Source organism: Bos taurus, chromosome 6 (genome assembly GCF_002263795.3).
Source record: "Bos taurus isolate L1 Dominette 01449 registration number 42190680 breed Hereford chromosome 6, ARS-UCD2.0, whole genome shotgun sequence".
Classification (NCBI taxonomy): Eukaryota; Metazoa; Chordata; class Mammalia; order Artiodactyla; family Bovidae; genus Bos; species Bos taurus.
In genome coordinates, this window is record NC_037333.1 from 104,904,621 (window position 1) to 104,923,315 (window position 18,695).

General features: G+C 44.2%; 1 protein-coding gene across 2 annotated transcripts in view; it reads left to right on the forward strand.

The window, feature by feature from the left end:
- OTOP1 (otopetrin 1) overlaps nucleotides 1-18,695 on the forward strand; it is a 51,832-nt gene that overhangs the window by 23,307 nt on the left and 9,830 nt on the right. For both annotated transcript variants that reach the window (NM_001206784.2, XM_015471721.3), the window contains exons 3-5: nucleotides 5,388-5,446; nucleotides 13,047-13,177; nucleotides 17,358-18,286. In NM_001206784.2, the coding sequence (NP_001193713.1) occupies nucleotides 5,388-5,446; nucleotides 13,047-13,177; nucleotides 17,358-18,286 (1,119 nt within the window). The remainder of the gene's footprint in view (nucleotides 1-5,387; nucleotides 5,447-13,046; nucleotides 13,178-17,357; nucleotides 18,287-18,695) is intronic.

The window sequence follows — 18,695 nt, forward strand, 5'->3', positions numbered from 1 at the left end:
CCTTAAATCTATTTCTCACTTCCACTGTATAATCATAAGGGATTTAATTTAGGTCATACCTGAATGGTCTAGTGGTTTTCCCTACTTGCTTCCATTTCAGTCTGAATTTGGCAATAAGGAGTTCATGATCTGAGCCACAGTCAGCTTCCGGTCTTGTTTTTGCTGACTATATAGAGCTTCTCCATCTTTGGCTGCAAAGAATATAATCAACCTGATTTTGGTTTAACCATCTGGTGATGTCCATGTGTAGAGTCTTCTCTTGTGTTGTTGGAAGAGGGTGTTTGCTATGACCAGTGCGTTCTCTTGGCAGAGCTCTATTAGCCTTTGCCCTGCTTCATTCCGTATTCCAAGGCCAAATTTGCCTGTTACTCCAGGTGTTACTTGACTTCCTATTTTTGCATTCCAGTCCCTATAATGAAAAGGACATCTTCCCTGGTGGCTCAGAGGTTAAAGCATCTGCCTCCCATGAGGGAGACCTGGGTTCAATCCCTGGGTCGGGAAGATCCCCTGGAGAAGGAAATGGTAACCCACTCCAGTATTCTTGCCTGGAGAATCCCGTGGACAGAGGAAGCCTGGTAGGTACAGTCCACAGGCTCGCGAAGAGTCACACACGACTGAGCGACTTCACTTTTATTTTCACTTTCTAAAAGGTCTTGTAGGTCTTCATAGAACCATTCAACTTCAGCTTCTTCAGCATTACTGGTTGCGGCATAGGCTTGGATCACCGTGATATTGAATGGTTTGCCTTGGGAATGAACAGAGATCATTCTGTCGTTTTTGAGATTGCATCCAAGTACTGCATTTCGGACTCTTTTGTTGACCATGATGGCTACTCCATTTTTTCTAAGGGATTCCTGCCCACAGTGTTAGATATAATGGTCATCTGAGTTAAATTCACCCATTCCAGTCCATTTTAGTTCGCTGATTACCATCTCCTGTTTGACCACTTCCAATTTACCTTGATTCATGGACCTAACATTCCAGGTTCCTATGCAATATTGCTCTTTACAGCATCAGACCTTGCTTCTATCACCAGTCACATCCACAACTGGGTGTTGTTTTTGCTTTGGCTCCATCCCTTCATTCTTTCTGGAGTTATTTCTCCACTGATCTCCAGTAGCATATTGGGCACCTACCAACCTGGGGAGTTCCTCTTTCAGTATCCTATTATTTTGCCTTTTCATACTGTTCATGGGGTTCTCAAGGCAAGAATACTGAAGTGATTTGCCACTCCCTTCTCCAGTGGGCCATATTCTCTCAGACCTCTCTACCATGACCCGTCCATCTTGGGTGGCCCCACACGGCATGGCTTAGTTTCATTGAATTAGACAAGGCTGTGGTCCGTGTGATTAGATTGGCTAGTGTTCTGTGATATGGTTTCAGTGTGTCTGCCCTCTGATGCCCTCTCACAACACCTACCGTCTTACTTGGGTTTCTCTTACCTTGGACGTGAGGTATCTCTTCATGGCTGCTCCAGCAAAGCTCCTGCTCCAGAGGAGCTACCCCACGTCTGAGGTCAGGGGTGGCAGCCGAGAGGAGCAACCCCACATCCAAGGAGCGGTGGCTGTGTGGGCACAGGAGGGCCAAGAGGAGCTATTTGGTTCAGCAGTGTTAAATGTATTCACATTGTCATGCAACTAATCAGCACAACTCTTTCATCTTGCAAAAATGAAATTCTGTCCCCGTTAGATACTAACTCCCGATTTCTACCACTCCCAGCACTGGGGAACTGCCATTCAACTTTCCAAATCATTCAGCTTTCTGTCTCTTTGAATCAGACAAGTAGAAACATAGAGGGTTTGTCCTTTTGTGACTGGCTCATTTTGCTTAGCATGGATTTATCCATGTTGTAGATGTGTCAGAATTTCCTTCCTTTTTGAGGCTGAAAACTATTCCATTCTATGGATGGACCACATTTCTTATCTGTTCATTCATTGATAGACCCTGGCGTTGCTTCCACTTTTGGCCATTGTGAGTAATGCTGCTGTGAACGTATGTGTGCAAATATATTTTTGAGACCCTGCTTTTAAAAAAATATTCATTTATTGGCGGCACTGCGTGGGCTTTCTCTAATGGTGGCAAGTGGAGGCTACTCTTTCCTTGCAGGGTGCGGGCTTCTCTTCTTGCAGAGTACGGCCCTAGGGTATGCAGGCTTCAGTAGTTCTAGGCTTGTGGGCTCTAGAATGTGGGCTAGAATGTCGTTATGGTGTTTAGTTGCTCCACAGCAGGTGGCATCCTCCAAGACCAGGGATCCAACCTGTGTCACTTGCATTAGGCAGGTGGATTTCTAACCACTGGAATGCTAGAGAAGTCCTAAGACTCTGCTTTCAATTCATTTGGATATGTACCTAGAAGTCAAACTGCTGGATTGTATGGTGATTTAAAAATATTTATTTAAAAAATGTAACATTACTGAAAAAAATTGAAAAAGAGTCTAAAAATACACCTGTAAGTCCTCAACTGAAATATTTGTTGCTGTTTTTATGTGTTCCCTCTCCTTGTACTCAAGTATATACTCTTATCAAAGTTTTATATATAAGGGGCAGATTTTCTGTGTACAATTTTTCACTTAAATCATAAACTTCTTTATTTTTCTATATAGCCTTTTTTTTTAAAGTATTCTTGTTAAGATATTTATCTATTTATTGGCTGTGCTGGGTCTTAGTTGCTGCAAGGCTCCTCTCTAGTTGTGGCGAGCAGGGGCTACTCTGTAGTTGGACTACTCGGGCTTCTCACTGCAGTGGCTTCTCTTTTTGCGGAGCACGGGCCCTAGGCACACGGGCTTCAGTAGTTGTGGCATGCAGGCTCAGTAGCTTCGGTTCCCAGGCTCTAAAGCACAAGCTCAGTAGTTGCAGTGCATGGGCTTAGCTGCTCCTTGGCATGTGGGATCTTCTCGGACCAGGGATCAAGCCTGTGTCACCTGCATTGATAGGTGGAGTTTCCACCACTGAGCCACCAGGGAAGCCCCTGCTATGTAATCTTTATCAAAGCATCAGCTAAGTAGCCATCTAACTTAGAATTCATAGACAAAAACTAATTCACTTTAGCGCTTCCTTATTGTTGGGCTGAGTGTCATCTTTACCAGGAGTCACTGCCCTCTGTTTCTCTGTTTTTTAAGTTGTTAGATGTTTCATGAATCATACCTGACAGTGTTTTCCAGAGCAGGATAGTAAATCTTAGGTGAAATGATGTGGATGAGAGAGTATGTGTGGTGTATTTTTGAGTGTGTGTCATCTGATTATTTTTTTATAGCACACATTTGCAAAATGAAAGCTGAGACAAATTTATGAAGTGCCTGGCTGTGTTTGACAAGTAGTAGGTGCTCAACGTGTGTTTGTGTCTAACGTGTATAGTCACTGCATCGTGTCTGACTCTTTGTGACCCCATGGACTGTAGCCCGCCAGGCTCCTCTGTCCATGAAATGCTCCAGGCAAGAATACTGGAGTGGGTTGCCATTCCCTTCTCTAGGGGATCTTCTCGACCCAGCGATCGAACCCGTGTCTTCCGCACTTCAGGCAGATTATTTACCATCTAATTAGGCTCCAAATGCTTTAGGAACTCAGATTATGCATAAGACAGAGGAGTAAGTTGACAACAGAGAGCTTTTACTGAAAACATACCTACTGCACGCTCTGTTCTAAGTAGACATGGATTATCTTATTTCACTGCTCACAATATCCACCAAGGTAAGTTTCATTATCATCCCCATTTCACAGATGGGAAAAGAGACTTGCCCAAGACCAAGGGACTGAGATTTGCTCATGGGTCCAGTACAGCCTCCCCACATTTAGCCTGCATCCTGAGTTGCTTCTGGTGACTGCATGGCCAGGGACCTGGGAAACAGATATAATATAGTACAAATATGTATACAATCGCCTACATAAGAATGAGTTCTGTTCTGAGAGCCCATATGTAATTCAAATTTTTTGTAAGTCCAACAAAGTTAGCCTAATCACTCATCTATCACAGTTAGATATGTAGTGCTGTGCTTTAGTCGATCATTCATGTCCAACTCTTTGCGACCCCATGGACTGCAGCCTGCCAGGCTCCTCTGTCCATGGGCTTTTGCGGGCAAGAATACTGGAGTGGGTTGCCATGCTCTCCTCCAGGGAATCTTCCCAACCCAGGGATTGAACCCAAATCTCCCACATTGCAGGTGGATTCTTTACCGACTGAGCCACTAGGAAAGTCCAGCTATATAGTACTGTACTGTAATAGATTCATAATACTTTTTACATAAATAATACATAAAAAAACAAACACAAAAGTAAAACATTTAAAGTCTTACAGGACAGTACCTTGGGGGATGGGGGAGCTTCCCAGGTGGCGCTAGTGATAAAGAATCCACCTGCCAGTGCAAGAGACATAAAAGATGCACGTTTGATCCCTGGGTCAGGACGATCCCCTGGAGGAGGAAATGGCAACCCATTCCAGTATTCTTGCCTGGAAAATTCCATAGAGGAACCTGGCAGTCTACCGTCCACGGGGTCACGGAGAGTCAGACACAACTGAGCAACTGACTGTATAGCACACACACCTTGAAAAGTAAAGTATTCCAGTGTAGCTGGCATACAGGGGCTGGCATTGAGCGGACAGGTGAGAAGAGTTACTGACTGGAGTATTGTCAGCAATAGGAGTCGGAGGGGAAGCTATGATTTCACTCATGCCTGAGTCCTTGGAAAAGACCCTGATGCTGGGAAAGATTGAAGGCAGGAGAAGGGGGTGACAGAGGATGAGATAGTTGGATGGCATCACCGACTCGATGGACATGAGTTTAAGCAAGCTCCAGGAGTTGCTGATGGACAGGGAGGCCTGATGTGTTGCATCCATGGGGTCACAAAGAGTCGGACATGACTGAGCGACTAAACTGACTGACTGAGGTTGAAAGAATGCATGCTTACATCTCTGAAAGTTCACAACTTGAGGGTTTGTATATAGTAGACTTACTGTAGAGTGAAATAAAAGACCACCCTGAATCACTTCTGGTCTTCACTTAAAGCACTCAAAATTTGGTTTCCAGCCACTGATGTAGTAACAGTTCAGTGGATATTTTCTTGAATGAAGCCCTATAAAGATGGTATAAGCAGGTGAACAGGCATAATGGCAGGCAGGCTGCTGCTCCCCAAGGCCCACCCCACAGCACGCAGGGTACCATTTTCTCCTAAACCTGGAGGCCTCCCTCTGATTCTCATGGCAGTGCCCCTGGAGCACTGTCTCCCATGAGAATGCCACCATCACCAGAAATGACTTGTCATTTTTGGATGGGGTGGTCACTTACGTGCCCAACACTTTCCACATCCTTCCCTTAGGTTTTATAACTTCTCATTGTGCAGATATAGTGATGGCTTTCCCACTGATATATCTTTATTTTCTTTGTTTCCATTTAGGTATACTTTCTTTGGGGGCACTCAAAGGATATCATCCAGTCTTTCAAAACACTGGAAAGGTAAACATTGCGGGTAATCACTTACATGCTGGATTTAATGTTCGTTTAGAGCAAACAAAGCTAATCCCTGCCATCTTACTTGGATTTAAAATATGAGAACCACTCTCTTCTCCATTCTGACAGGCAAAGCCTTCAGTTGTGGCCTGGAGAGAGGACCCTAAGAGGCCTTTGGCCTCTTCTGGGACAGCCCTAAAAGTATGGTGATGTGAGTTGAATTTTGCCTTTGTTTCCTTAGAAACTTCCCCTTTGTGAGCCTCAGTTTTCCTCATCCATAAAATGCAGATAATAGCATAGCCAGCCTCTGGGTACTGAATGCAGTAATTGATGTAGAGCTTGTTCCTGGCACAGAATAAGGACCCTGAGTGTTGGATCTATTATTATGTCTGCCCGTCTTTCTCTTGAGATGATTGTGAGGATCAAGGGAGAGAATCTGTAGGCTAATGAGGTGAATAACCTTCATGCAAACTATGATTATCAGGTAAGAAAGCCTCTGTGCACACATATAGAGGCATCAAGGGATCACTGTTTGCTTTCTGGAATGATCCCTCATCATATAAACTATCCATAAGGCACAAAAAAGTCCCCCAGTATCATTTGAAATGAAAACTGCTATTTAAGAAAGTGACTTACATATGAGCACTGGTTGGAACTATTTTATTGAAGTAGAGGGCTTTCCTGATAGCTCAGCTGGTAAAGAATCCACCTGCAATGCAGGGGACCCTGGTTTGATTCCTGGGTTGGGAAGATCTACCCACTCCAGTATTCTTGGGCTTCCCTTGTGGCTCAGCTTGTAAAGAATCCATCTGCAATGCAGGAGACCTGGGTTCGATCCCTGGGTTGGGAAGATCCCCTGGAGAAGGGAAAGCTATCCACTCTAGTATTCTGGCCTGGAGACTTCCATGGACTAGAAATAACTGTCACCAACCTCATTATGCAAAAAGGATCTGCTCATCCAGCAGTGAGGCATCTATTGTGCTCCTACTGTGTGCTGAGCCTGATGCCAGGCACTAGTGGTGATATGCAGAGGTAATGGGTCAAGGTACCCAGGCATCTGAGCATCATTGCAGGAGCGTGTGGACTGGCTGCTCCCCTGTGCAGCCCCGAGCAGTGGCCTTGGCAGTGACCTTTAACTGCCATCTTAATTGTCCCTTGTGTTCAGCTGCTCTGTCGTGTCTGACTTTTCACGACCCCGGGTACTGTAACCCACCTACGTCTCTTGCGTCTCCTGCAGTGGCAGGTGGATTCTTTACCGCTGAGCCCCCAGGGAAGCCCCCAGACTACACTTGATCTTAGCCAAAAGCAAATTGTCCCTTAGGGCAGGACAAAGACTTCCCCATCCATCCTCGTGTTTCCTCTGGGCTCTGTCAGGGTAACTATGGTAACGATTCTTCTCTGCATTACATGGATGTGGCAGCAGGTTCTAGCAGGTTAGGGGACTTCCCTGGGTCTCCAGAGTGCAAGTGACAAGCCAGGGATTTCCATCCAGTGTCTCCTGTTTCATGTGCTGGGCAGTGATGGGTGTGTGTGTCACCTGCTCCTTTTTCCATCACTGAGGCTGGGTTCGGCTTGCAGCTTGAGGAGAATGCTTGCTGATTTTGTTCTGGAGCGTGAGTTTCACTGTGTCTACTCCATAACATTCTTCTTAAAAAATGTAGTTTGTTTCCTGATAAAACTTGTAAGGACACAGTGGAAGTTAAAAATCACCATGATGCCACCATTACGGACTGAACGTCTGTGTCTCCTTCAAATTCATGTGTTGGAGCCCTAACCCCCAAGGTGATGGGTATTTGATGGTGGTGCCTTTGGGAAGTAATTAGGTCATGAGTTCATGAGGGTACGGTCCTCCTTATGGGATTAGTATCCACACAGAAAAGAGACACGTGATTCGCACCCCCTGCCCTGAGTGTACCCGTGAGGACACAGTGACAGGTAGCCATCTGCAAGCCAGGAAGAGAGGCTTCACCAGAAACCAAGTCTGCTGGCACCTTGATCTTGGACGTTGAGCCTCTAGAACTGTGAGAAATAAATGTCTTTTGTTTTGTTATAGCAGCCAGAGATTCCTCAGACAGCTGCTACCCAGAGGTAACTACTATTCATATTTTGGTTTCCTTCCAGTCGTTTTTTCAGTGAATAGATAGGAAATTTTTTTCTTTTTACAATTGTGGTCCTGCTCTTCTTGGCTTTTCTTTTCATTTTGTCATTAACATTTCCCCTGACCTTTTCTACTCCATGATCTTTACCGATTGCATAAAGTGCCATTGCTATAGTTGATCAAATTATACAGCCCTGTTGTATTCGTCTCGGGCTGCCTTGGTAGAGTACCACATGCTGGGCAGGGGAGGAGGGGTGTAAACAACAGAAATGTATCTTCTCACAGTTCTGGAGGCTCCAAATCCAAGGTCAAGGTACCAGCAGGTTGGTTTCTGGTGAGGCTCTCTCCCTGACTTGCAGGCATTGCCTTTTCCCTATGTCTTCACCTGGCCTTTCCTCTGGGCATGGGGAGAGAGCTCTCTGGTGTCTCTTCCTCTTCTTATAAGAATACCAGTCCTATTGGATCTGGGCCCCACCCTTATGACCTCATTTAACCTTAATTACCTCCTTATATGGGCTTCCCAGGTGTCTCAGACAGTAAAGAATCTGCCTGCAATGCCAGAGAGCCAGGATAAATTCCTGGATCCGGACAATCCCCTGGACAAGGGAATTGTTATGCAATCCAGTATTCTTGCCTGGAGAATTCCATGGACAGAGGAGTGGGCTACAGTCCATGGGGTCGCAAAGAGTCAGACACAGCTGAGCGACTGACACACACCTCCTTGTACACCATCACCAAGTACAGTCACATTGAGAGTTAGGGCTTCTACATATAAATTCTGAAGGGACCCAATCCAGTCCATAACACCTCTCACTGGACATTGAATTTGGAAGTTTTTGTCGTTATTATGAATAGTACTGTGATGAACATCTTCAGTTAAAAATACTTTTGAACATCTCTGATTCTTTTTTTAAAATGTATATTATTAAACTATAGTTGATTTAGGGGCTTCCCAGGTGGTGCTAGCATTAAGGAACCCACCTGCCAATGCAGGAGATATAACAGACTCAGGCTCAATCCCTGGGTTGGGAAGATCCCCTGGAGGAGGGTGTGGCAACCCACTCCAGTATTCTTGCCTGGAGAATCCCATGGACAGAGGAGCCTGGTGGGCTACAGTTCATAGGGTCGCAAAGAGTTGGACACGACTGCGTGACTTGCTCCCACACAGTTGATTTCCAGTGTCATGTTGATTTCTGCTATACAGCACAATGATTCATTACACTTATGGATACATTCTTCTTCATATTCTTTTCCACAACAGTTTATCACAGGATATTGAACATAGTTTCCTGTGCTATATAGTAGGACCTTGTTGCTTATCCTCTGATTATTTTCTTGAGTTAAATTCCTGGAAGTAGAATTGTTGGGATAAAGGGTGAGATGTTCTCAACAAATGATTATTGGGCCACTTGTCCTACCAGGAATTCCTGGCTGAATAAAATGGGCTTTCCTATTCATAAAGCACTTTCATTTACATGTGTTACTTATGAGAGTGTCTCATGATGGCCCTGGCGGTTAGGGACAGTAGCTACAATCATGATCCTACTTAGCAGGGGAGGAGGCCGAGAAAGGAAGTGAATCTCCAAGGTCAGGCAGCTCACCTGTGCGTAGCTGGGCGGGACCTGGATGCAGACTTTAAATCCAATGCGATTTCCGCGGCATCACAGTGGCTCAGTGGCCATCTGGGTTTACTGGGTGAAATCTTTCTTTTTGATTAGTTGACATCATAGTATATTAGATATACTGGGGTTAACAAAAAAATATTATTAAAATTATTTTCACATGTTTCTTTTTACTGTTCTTTAAATGTGACTACTGGGAAATTAAAGTGTCTTTTTAATTAAAAATTAAATTTAAATTTAAACTAAATATTAATTAAAATTTTTTTTAAATTTAAATTAAAAATTACCTCAGTGTCTTATATTATCTTCTTTGGGGTAATGCTGCTCTAGGCCATGTACCCAGATATTTCCCACTGAAGTTTTTCATCTAAAGGAATTCCAAAGGACTGGAACCTGGTCCTGCCTTGACCTTGTTCGTTGAGCGATTGGAGACAAGTCTCCCTGTCTTGGGCCTCTTTCCTAAATTGGATAGTATGTAGTTTGAACTAAATATTCTCATAGCTTGATTTAGCCTGTTATTTTTTTTTAAATAGGGCAAAGCGTTAACCATTTTTGAGTTACTCATCACCTTTTGGTTTTAGATTTTTTTTTTTTTGGTTTTAGATTTTTTAAAAACATTTTTATAAAAACTTGTTGTCATGCTGGGTGGCACATGGAATATTAGTTCCTTGATTAGGTATCAAACTGGTGCCCTCTACAGTGGAAATGTGGAGTCTTAAGCACTGGACAGCCAGGGAAGTCCCCAGAGTTAAATGTCTCCAGAAAAATTGGAAGGTTTGATAATCCAGAATGTGCATGGCAGCAAAGAGCTAGGGCTGAGCTGGGATCATTCCCTCCAGATGGGAGCTGGCCACTCATTTAGCTACAGTCCCCACTTAAGACGGAGTGCAGAGAAAAAGAGAGCGACCCGGGCAGTCAGGCAAGAAAAGGGAAATTTATTAGAGGGAAACGAGAGGGTGACTGGCCCTTACGGAGAACGAGCGTCCTCCCTTTCTGATGGGGTCTTTCTTATATACCACCAATGGAAAATTCTCTGAAGGGATGGTTAATTTTTAACCTATTGCTGAGTCCTGTGGTCACATAGCCAGAGGTCTGGAATCTGGGGGTCTCGTAGCTTTGAGAAGGTAGGCACCAGCGGGGAAAACAGAACTTCGTTTGGGCAATTTGGTCAGTCTCAAGGGTCCTTGTGATTTTATTCTTTGTGAGGTCAACATAATGAGCCATTTCAACCATGAGCCCCCATATAGACCCTATCACCCACCACTGCCTAATGTGTCCCAGGCCTGCTTTATTCATGGACACTTCCTGCCACGCCCTGGAGGTTTCAGAACTTCCCACTCTTGGACTTACCCTTTTCTTCTGGTCTTTTGAGCCAATACTCCACTATCCATGCTTTTAGTACATACAGGGACTTTTCTCCTGATTTGATAATTCTTACAGATTTGAGAGCTTTTCTTTTCTCAAGAGGGAAGTTTAGAAAAATAGCACTTCTGAAATCAGAGCTGGAAAGATAAACTGAGGTCAAAAAATGGCTCATGGAATCTTTCTCTTTCTTGTGGTCTGGGGTTACTCGATCCCAGTATGAGCAAGGCAGCCTGGCATGAGGAAATGTTTGCCGTTAGTTTATAGGACAGTTTCCAGATCAACCAACCGGAGGTTGTCAGCTCCTGGGGAACATGCGTGACAGAAAAACGCCTGCAGCCATGGGTGGCAGTGGTCTTACCTGCTTGGATTCTGTGGAACAGGGATTAGGCAACGTCATTTGGACCAGGAAAGAGGAGAAGAAAGGGGAGCTGTGTGCATTATAAGTAAAAGAAAAGCCAGACAGCCAGCCGGAGGCAAACAGTATTGTCTGCATTTGTCAAAGGCTCTGTACATACAGTGCCTCCCAGGTGCCCTGGGGAAGGCTGGCCACAATCTGGAGCAAATGGATGAGTACAAGGGGCAGGCAGATGGGCAAACACCTGACTCAGACTGCCCACCCTCACCCCTCTGTCGCTGCTGCCTTCTCCACTTGCGCCTGGACATTGGGAAGCGGCCAAAGGAAGCTACAGTTCAAAAAAGGAAAGACTTGCCTTGCGAGTGTTCGTGGGAGCCCCAGAGGAGTCATCTGGGTTAAAACTCAGAGGAGAAGCAAGGTCAGGGATGAGGACCCAACTGTACCGTTTTTTCTGTAGGCAGATCATGGACAAGCGTGCTCTTGGTTAAAGGGGGCTTGCATCCTCTGGGCCTCTGCTCTGCCACTGGGAAGTGATCAGTTAGAAGTTTCAAGGAATCTCCTCAAATCACCTGTATTTGCTGCACCTGCTTCATGCAAGGCCCATTGTTAAGCACCCTAGAAGCGACCAATGTGAACACATGTTAAGCTGGCAGCCATGCAGAGACTCTGGAGGCTCTGAAACAGACCATGACTCCATTGGAACCATACTGCCCTAGTTTCCTCCCTGTCCTCCAGAGTCCAGAGTCATCCCTTTTCTTCTTCCTTAGGAGGCAGGGTGGTCAGAGGCAGGGATAGAACTCTGCTCAGACTAGAATAGCCTTGTGCTTACTAATTTTTAAACTCCAAATGTGGCTATTTACTCTATTTGTGAAATAGTAGTATAGTGTTAGTTTCTCAGTCGTGTCTGGCTCTTTGCGACCCCATGCACTGTAGCCCACCAGGCTCCTCTGTCCATGGGATTCTCCAGGCAAGAATACTGGAGTGGGCTGCCATGCCCTCCTTCAGGGGATCTCCGTGACCCAGAGATTGAACCTGGGTCTCTCGTATTGCAGGCGGATTCTTTACCATTTGAATAATATGGCCTAATTCCTAAACCTGGGCTTCCCTGGTGGCTCATCTGGTAAAGAATTCGTCTGCAATGTGGGAGACCTGGGTTCGATCCCTGCATTAGGAAGATGCCCTGGAGGAGAGCATGGCAACCCACTCCAGTATTCTTGCATGGAGAATCCCATAGACAGAGCAGCCTGGCGAGCTGCAGTCCATGGGGTTGCAAAGAGACAGACATGACTGAGCAACTAAACACAGCAACTTTCCTAAACCTGTCTGAAACTCCAGCTGCTAAACAGTGTTATCACAGAATAGGCTTTCTGAATGTTTCCACTCTGCCTCCCTCAGTGGGTGAGGGTTTCATCTAGTGTTGGTTGCTTCATAGTTACAAGATAGCTGCCACAACTCCAGTTTTCATGTCTACATTCAAGGCCGGGAAAAAGGGGGAGAAGGAGGCTAAAGAGGCTTTTCTCATTCTGTTGTCTTCCATCAAGAAACTGGAAGCTTTTCCATAGTGCCAGTAGACTTCACCTCACTTCCTACTGGCCAGAATGGCCATGCCTAATTGCAAGGAAGGCCAGATATCAAGTCTGTGGTTTGTTTTGGTGTCTTTGAAGTAAATGGTAAGACAGAGAGGATTGATAATGACCATTGGTTTGGCAACCCAACAGTAAGGACATACCGAACTCTCCAGATGTCCAATGTAGCCCTTTTATCTTTTCTTAACTGTCCTCTTCCTTTCTGGAAGAAAGGGTTTGGGGTATGGTGGGGTTGGTTGCCTGCTTTTAGTAAATTTCCATCCTTGTGTCCCTGCTTTCAAGACCCAGGGCTTTTTTTTTTTTCCTTTTGTCCTGTAGACAATGAATTGAGTCCTGGCAGGTTCAAGATTAAGGCAGAGTGCCAAGACTGTGGTTTGGGAAGGTTCCATGCAACTGCTTCTCCTAGCCAGACACAGGACCCACCCAGAGCTTGAGTTGCCAGATGAAACCACAATCACTGCAAAGAAAGAGTCATGTGTATATGTGTGCACGTGTGTGCATGCATAGAAAGTCTCCACCTCATCTCTTGGGCTCAGAGTTTCCCAGGGCTGCTCAAGCAGTGAGTCCTTGTGTTTTCCAGGTTTGGGGTGATCCACTCAGTGTTCACCAACCTGCTTCTGTGGGCTAACAGCGTCCTGAATGAGTCAAAGCACCAACTTAACGAACACAAGGAACGACTCATCACCCTGGGCTTTGGGAACATAACTATAGGTGAGTGATAAGAGATGCCTGGCTGTCATGTTGGAACAGCTGGGAAACCTCAGAGACAGAGGGATGGGTTTCAAAGACCTGCAGGGTCCACCCAACTGAACATCGTCCAGACAATCCCCTGTTGTTGAAAATCTTTCAAAACCTCCTAAGTCTTTCATCCTGCCTCCATAAGTAGGGTGTGCTGAGCATAATTAAAGGGTTCTTTAGTGACTCGTCAGACCCAAGGGTCATCATTTTGATCATGGTTTCTCATGGTTCAGTTTGGTATGGAGGTGAATGTCTTTATTTACAACTGCAGAAGATTGGTGGTTGTTCCTGTTTGTGTTTTTAATTAAACCTCTATGACCAGTTCTTTCTACTACAAGTATAACATTTAAAAATCCATAGATGTCTAATGGTATGTTGTGGTTAATCGGTTTTTGCTCATTTGAAGTTTTTATTTAACTCTACTTGGTTTATAATTTTGGCCCATCTTTATTCCCCCTTGTACCTATTTGAGTGCCTGTAGTGTGAATCTTTTCGTTTTCTTCCAAAGTTCTCTTTTGGAATCTATCTGTCGATTTGATCTTAGAGCACTGGAGTTGAGAAGAGTGTGGGGTAGAGGAAGGTGCAATGCCCAGGTGACTGATGCCTCAGGTTGGGGGCCTATGCCTATCATGTTTTGGCTGTGTGACTTTTGGACACCGTTCAACCACTCCGAGCCTCTCTTTTCTCATTCATAACGTGAGGGGGCTTGAACCACGTACTTTCCATGAGTACCTCCAGCGTTAATGTACTGCATATCTGTCCTCTCTGTACAAACCCAGATCAGTCACAAGGAGAACTTTAAACCTGTTTCCTCACCAGTGGGGTGAGGATGACAAAATCAGGGTACACACTATATTTCTTCACCACCCCCAACCAGCAGCCTACTCTTGGGAAGGTCATGCTCCTTGAGCCTCATTTCCTCATTGGAATCAGTAACAGTAACAGCAATGACAACAATAACAACATGTTTTGTTAAGCATTCTCTGAGTGGCTGGCACATTAAACTCTTGTCCCAACACTTGGAGGTAGGCAACACTGACCTTATTATATGGATGAAACGACTGGGCCTCAGAGAAGTTAAGTGACTAACCCAAGATCACACAGTGAGTAGACGATTCAGCCAGGATTTGAATCATAGCAATGTGGCTCCAGAGACCTTGGTGAAGGTGGGATTAGATTAATTTATAAAAAAGGAAACTTTGTCAACTCTAACATTCTATTAATCTGAACCTTTTTCTTCTGAGTTCTCCTTGTCTTTTGCATCATACAAGTCTTATGATGTATGGTTAGGTTACAAGTGGTAGGGAAACTCCTTATGTATTGAAAATTGCAGTGCTCTGCAAAAGTAAGGCAGATTACTCCTGGGCATATATATATATATACACACATTATATACATATATACATACACACTCAGACAAAGCTATAATTCAAAAAGATACATGCAGCCCTATGTTCATAGCAGTGCTATTTACAATAGCCAAGACATAGAAGCAACCTAAATGTCCATTGACAGATGAATGGATAAAGAAGCTGTGGTACATATATACAATGGAATATTACTCAGCCATAAAAAGAATGAAACAATGCCATTTATAGAAACGTGGATGGACCTAGAGATTATCACACTAAGTGAAGTAAGTCAGCCAGAGAAAGATGAATATATATCACTTGTATGTGGAATCTAAAATATGACACAAACAAACTTATCAACTAAACAGGAACAGATTCACAGACATAGAGAACAGGCTTCTTGTTGCCAGTGGGGAGGGGAACAGGGGAGGGAAGGACTGCGAGTTTGGAATTGGCAGATAAAAAAACAAGTGAGGGTAACTAGTGCTACCATAAAGCCTTTTTTGCCTGATTTTATAAGTAGTATATGCATATCATAAATTAAAGCAATGGCAAAATGTAAAGAAAAAAATCCACAATAACACCTACTGAGGAGTGCAGCTAAATGCTGTTAACATCTGGTTAGTTTTTGGTAGTGTGCTGTGTATTTGTAGTTGAGATCATATGGTATATATTCAATCATTTTTTTCTACCACCTACAGTAAGAAATAGATTTTACATTGCAATCCAAATGCCCTATGTCTACATGTATATTCCCATGAAATAATAATCATACTATATCAAAGATACTCAAATTTCTATTGTGTTTGATTCCATTCAGTCAATCCTATTTTATTCCATTGCAATTCCATTAAAAAATATTGGCTGCTGTCCTTTAAACTGAGCTCACAACTGTATTCCAGGTTGTGGTACGCATTTAAAAATACTGGATATACAATTTGTTCTTACTTTTTCCCTCATTGTTATTGTAGCATAATTATTTTCTTACATCATTAAAACACAGAATTGTTGTTTTTTAATCTTTAAAAATTTTTAAATTTATTTTTAATTGAAGGATAATTGCTTTACAATTTGTGTTGCTTTCTGCAATACATCAGCATAAATCAGCCACAGGTATACGTATGTCCCCTCCCTCTTGAACCTCTCTCACCTTCCACCCCATCCCACTCCTCTAGGTTGTCACAGACACAATTATATTTTTAATGTCTGCCTACTATTCCATTATACTATTCCATTTCCTTCTCCTGGGGATCTTCCCAACCCAGGAATCAAACCCCGGTCTCCTGCATTGCAGGTTTGATTCCTGGATTGGGAAGACCCCCTGGAGAAGGAAATGGCAATCCACTCCAGTATTCTTGCCTGGAGAATCCTTTGGGCAGAGGAGCCTGACAGGCTACAGTCCATGGCATTGCAAGAGTTGGAAACGACTTAGCGACTAAACCACCACTACTATTCCATTATAAAGATGTATTATAGCATTCATCTAATTCTGTAAATTCATCTAATTAACCCATTATAAAATCCATCTGCTGCTGCTGCTGCTAAGTCACTTCAGTCATGTCCGACTCTGTGCGACCTCATAGACGACAGCTCACCAGGCTCCCCCATCCCTGGGATTCTCCAGGCAAGAACACTGGAGTGGGTGGGTTGCCATTTCCTTTTCCAATGCATGAAAATGAAAAGTGAAAGTGAAGTCGCTCAGTCATGTCAGACCCTCAGAGACCCCATGGACTGCAGCCTTCCAGGCTCCTCCGTCCATGGGACTTTCCAGGCAAGAGTACTGGAGTGGGGTGCCATAAAATCCATCTAATGCTTTCTAAATTGTGCCACATTGAGTGCTTCTGTTTCTTTCTCAGAAACACACAACAAAATTTTACCTAATGCTTTGATTATATTTTTGACTTGTCCCCTGCAATAGATTGGAATTATAGGCCATAGTCTTTACACCAACTTTAAGGCTTTTGCTGCATATTTAATTATTTACTTACAGCATTTCCCCTCCTTGTTATGAAATGGTCCTTTATACAATCAACAAGTTTCTTCCAGAAGATGGGACTTGTCTCTTGCCACACTTGCTGGCTTCAGATATTCTCAAGAGGAAAATCTTTCCTAATAAGAGGCATTTTCCCTCACAAGGTTGTTTTTAAAAAAGTAATTTTAAAATAATACATGTCAATCATATTCATATAGAAAGCTTGGAAAATACAGTGAAGCAAAACCTAAAGGAAAACTTACACAAATATGTCGATTATATCTCAATAAAACTGCAAAAAAGATACTTTGAGATGTTTCTTTTACTGAAAGAAAGAAAATAGAAAAGCAAACCAAAGAAAAATCACCTGCTGTTTTTCCACCCAGCGATAACCATTGTTAACATTTTAGTCTGTGGCCTTCCAGACTTCTTCTATGTCTGTCTATCTCCCTGTCTATGTCACCTTTATATCTGTAACTTATAAAAAGAGATTCATGCTCTAGCCTCTTTGGCAAGCTGCTTTTGTTCACCAGTATCTTCTGAACATCTTTGTATGTTGGTAAATAGATTTCTACAATATCATTTCCAATGGTTGGACAACATTCTGATGTCTGGAGAAGATCTAATTCACGTAATCAGTACTCTCTGGGGGACATTCACGGCTGTCAAGTTAGACAGGATATTCAGCATGACAATAAGCCATGACACAAAGCTTTTCATTCAATGGGCAAACCCAAGCATGCATCCATAGTAACAATATTTCTTTGTGGTTTTCCATGTCATCACATGAACATGCTAATCACCCTCCCCTGTGATCTGCCTCCCCTAGTTTTAGATGACCACACGCCTCCGTGTAACTGCACACCCCCGACCCTCTGCCTGGCCATCTCCCACGGGATGTACTACCTCTATCCTTTCAACATAGAGTATCAGATCCTGGCCTCCACGATGCTCTATGTCCTGTGGAAAAACATCGGGCGCAAGGTCGACAGTCACCAGCATCAGAAGATGCAGTTCAGGTCGCACGGGGTCCTGCTGGGCTCGGTCCTGGGCCTGACCGTGCTGGCCACCACCATCGGGGTCGTGGTGGTGTATCTGATCCAGATCGGCCGTTCCAAAACCAAGAGCGAGGCGGCACTCATCATGTTCTACCTGTATGCCAGCATCTTGCTGATGCTTATGGGGGCAGCAGGGCTGGTTGGGATCCGGATTTATAGGCTAGATGAGCAGTCACTAGACGAGTCCAAAAACCCGGCCCGCAAACTGGATGCAGACCTGCTGGTGGGCACTGCCTCTGGCTCCTGGTTCATCTCCTGGGGTTCCATCCTGGCCATACTTTGCGCTGAGTCCCGCCCTCCATACACCTGGTACAACCTGCCCTACTCCATCCTGGCTGTTGTCGAGAAATACATCCAGAACCTCTTCATCATTGAGTCCATTCACCGAGAGCCAGGGAAGCTCTCCGATGACATTAGAACCCTGCGGGTGGTCACAGTCTACAATGGCAATGCCATGTCTCTCCCTTCTTCCTGCCTCAAGAACGGACCTATGGCCGGGGACATGGCTCCCCAGGCCCTTGAGATGCCGCCTGCGGCCAATGGAAATACATGTCTGAGAGAAGTCGGTGGCAGAGAGAAAGAGGATAAGAGCTGGGAAAGGGCCCAGGGCTCAGCCTGCCACTCCTGTTTCCTTCAGGACAATGCCCAGAGAAGAGTCTTGAGGAATATTGCAGCTTTTTTGTTCCTCTGCAATATTTCGGTAATCTGCATCATTATTTCTTTATTTTAAAAAAATTGATAAATCTATTTTCCCTGCTGTTTTTGAATGAGGAGTGAAGGCAGCTTATAATCAAAATAATTTAAGTGTAAGGTTAAAATATTAGGCCGGAACATAGGCTTATATTCTGTCAATATAAATCCATGTACTGAGTATCTGTGTGCCAGGGGCTGGGGTGGGAACTAAGAATTAATTAAAAGTGAGAAAACTCAATCTCTTTCCTCACAAAGGTCATAGTATTTGTGGGAGAAGGAGACAAGGAAAAAAATACAATGTAGTGAAGACGGCAAAGGCTGGGACAGGACTATGTGCAAGGGAGAAGGGGAGTGTGGATTCAGGCAGGGACTTGAATGAGCAAGGGGTGCTTAAGGTGAGACGTAGTCTCAATGAG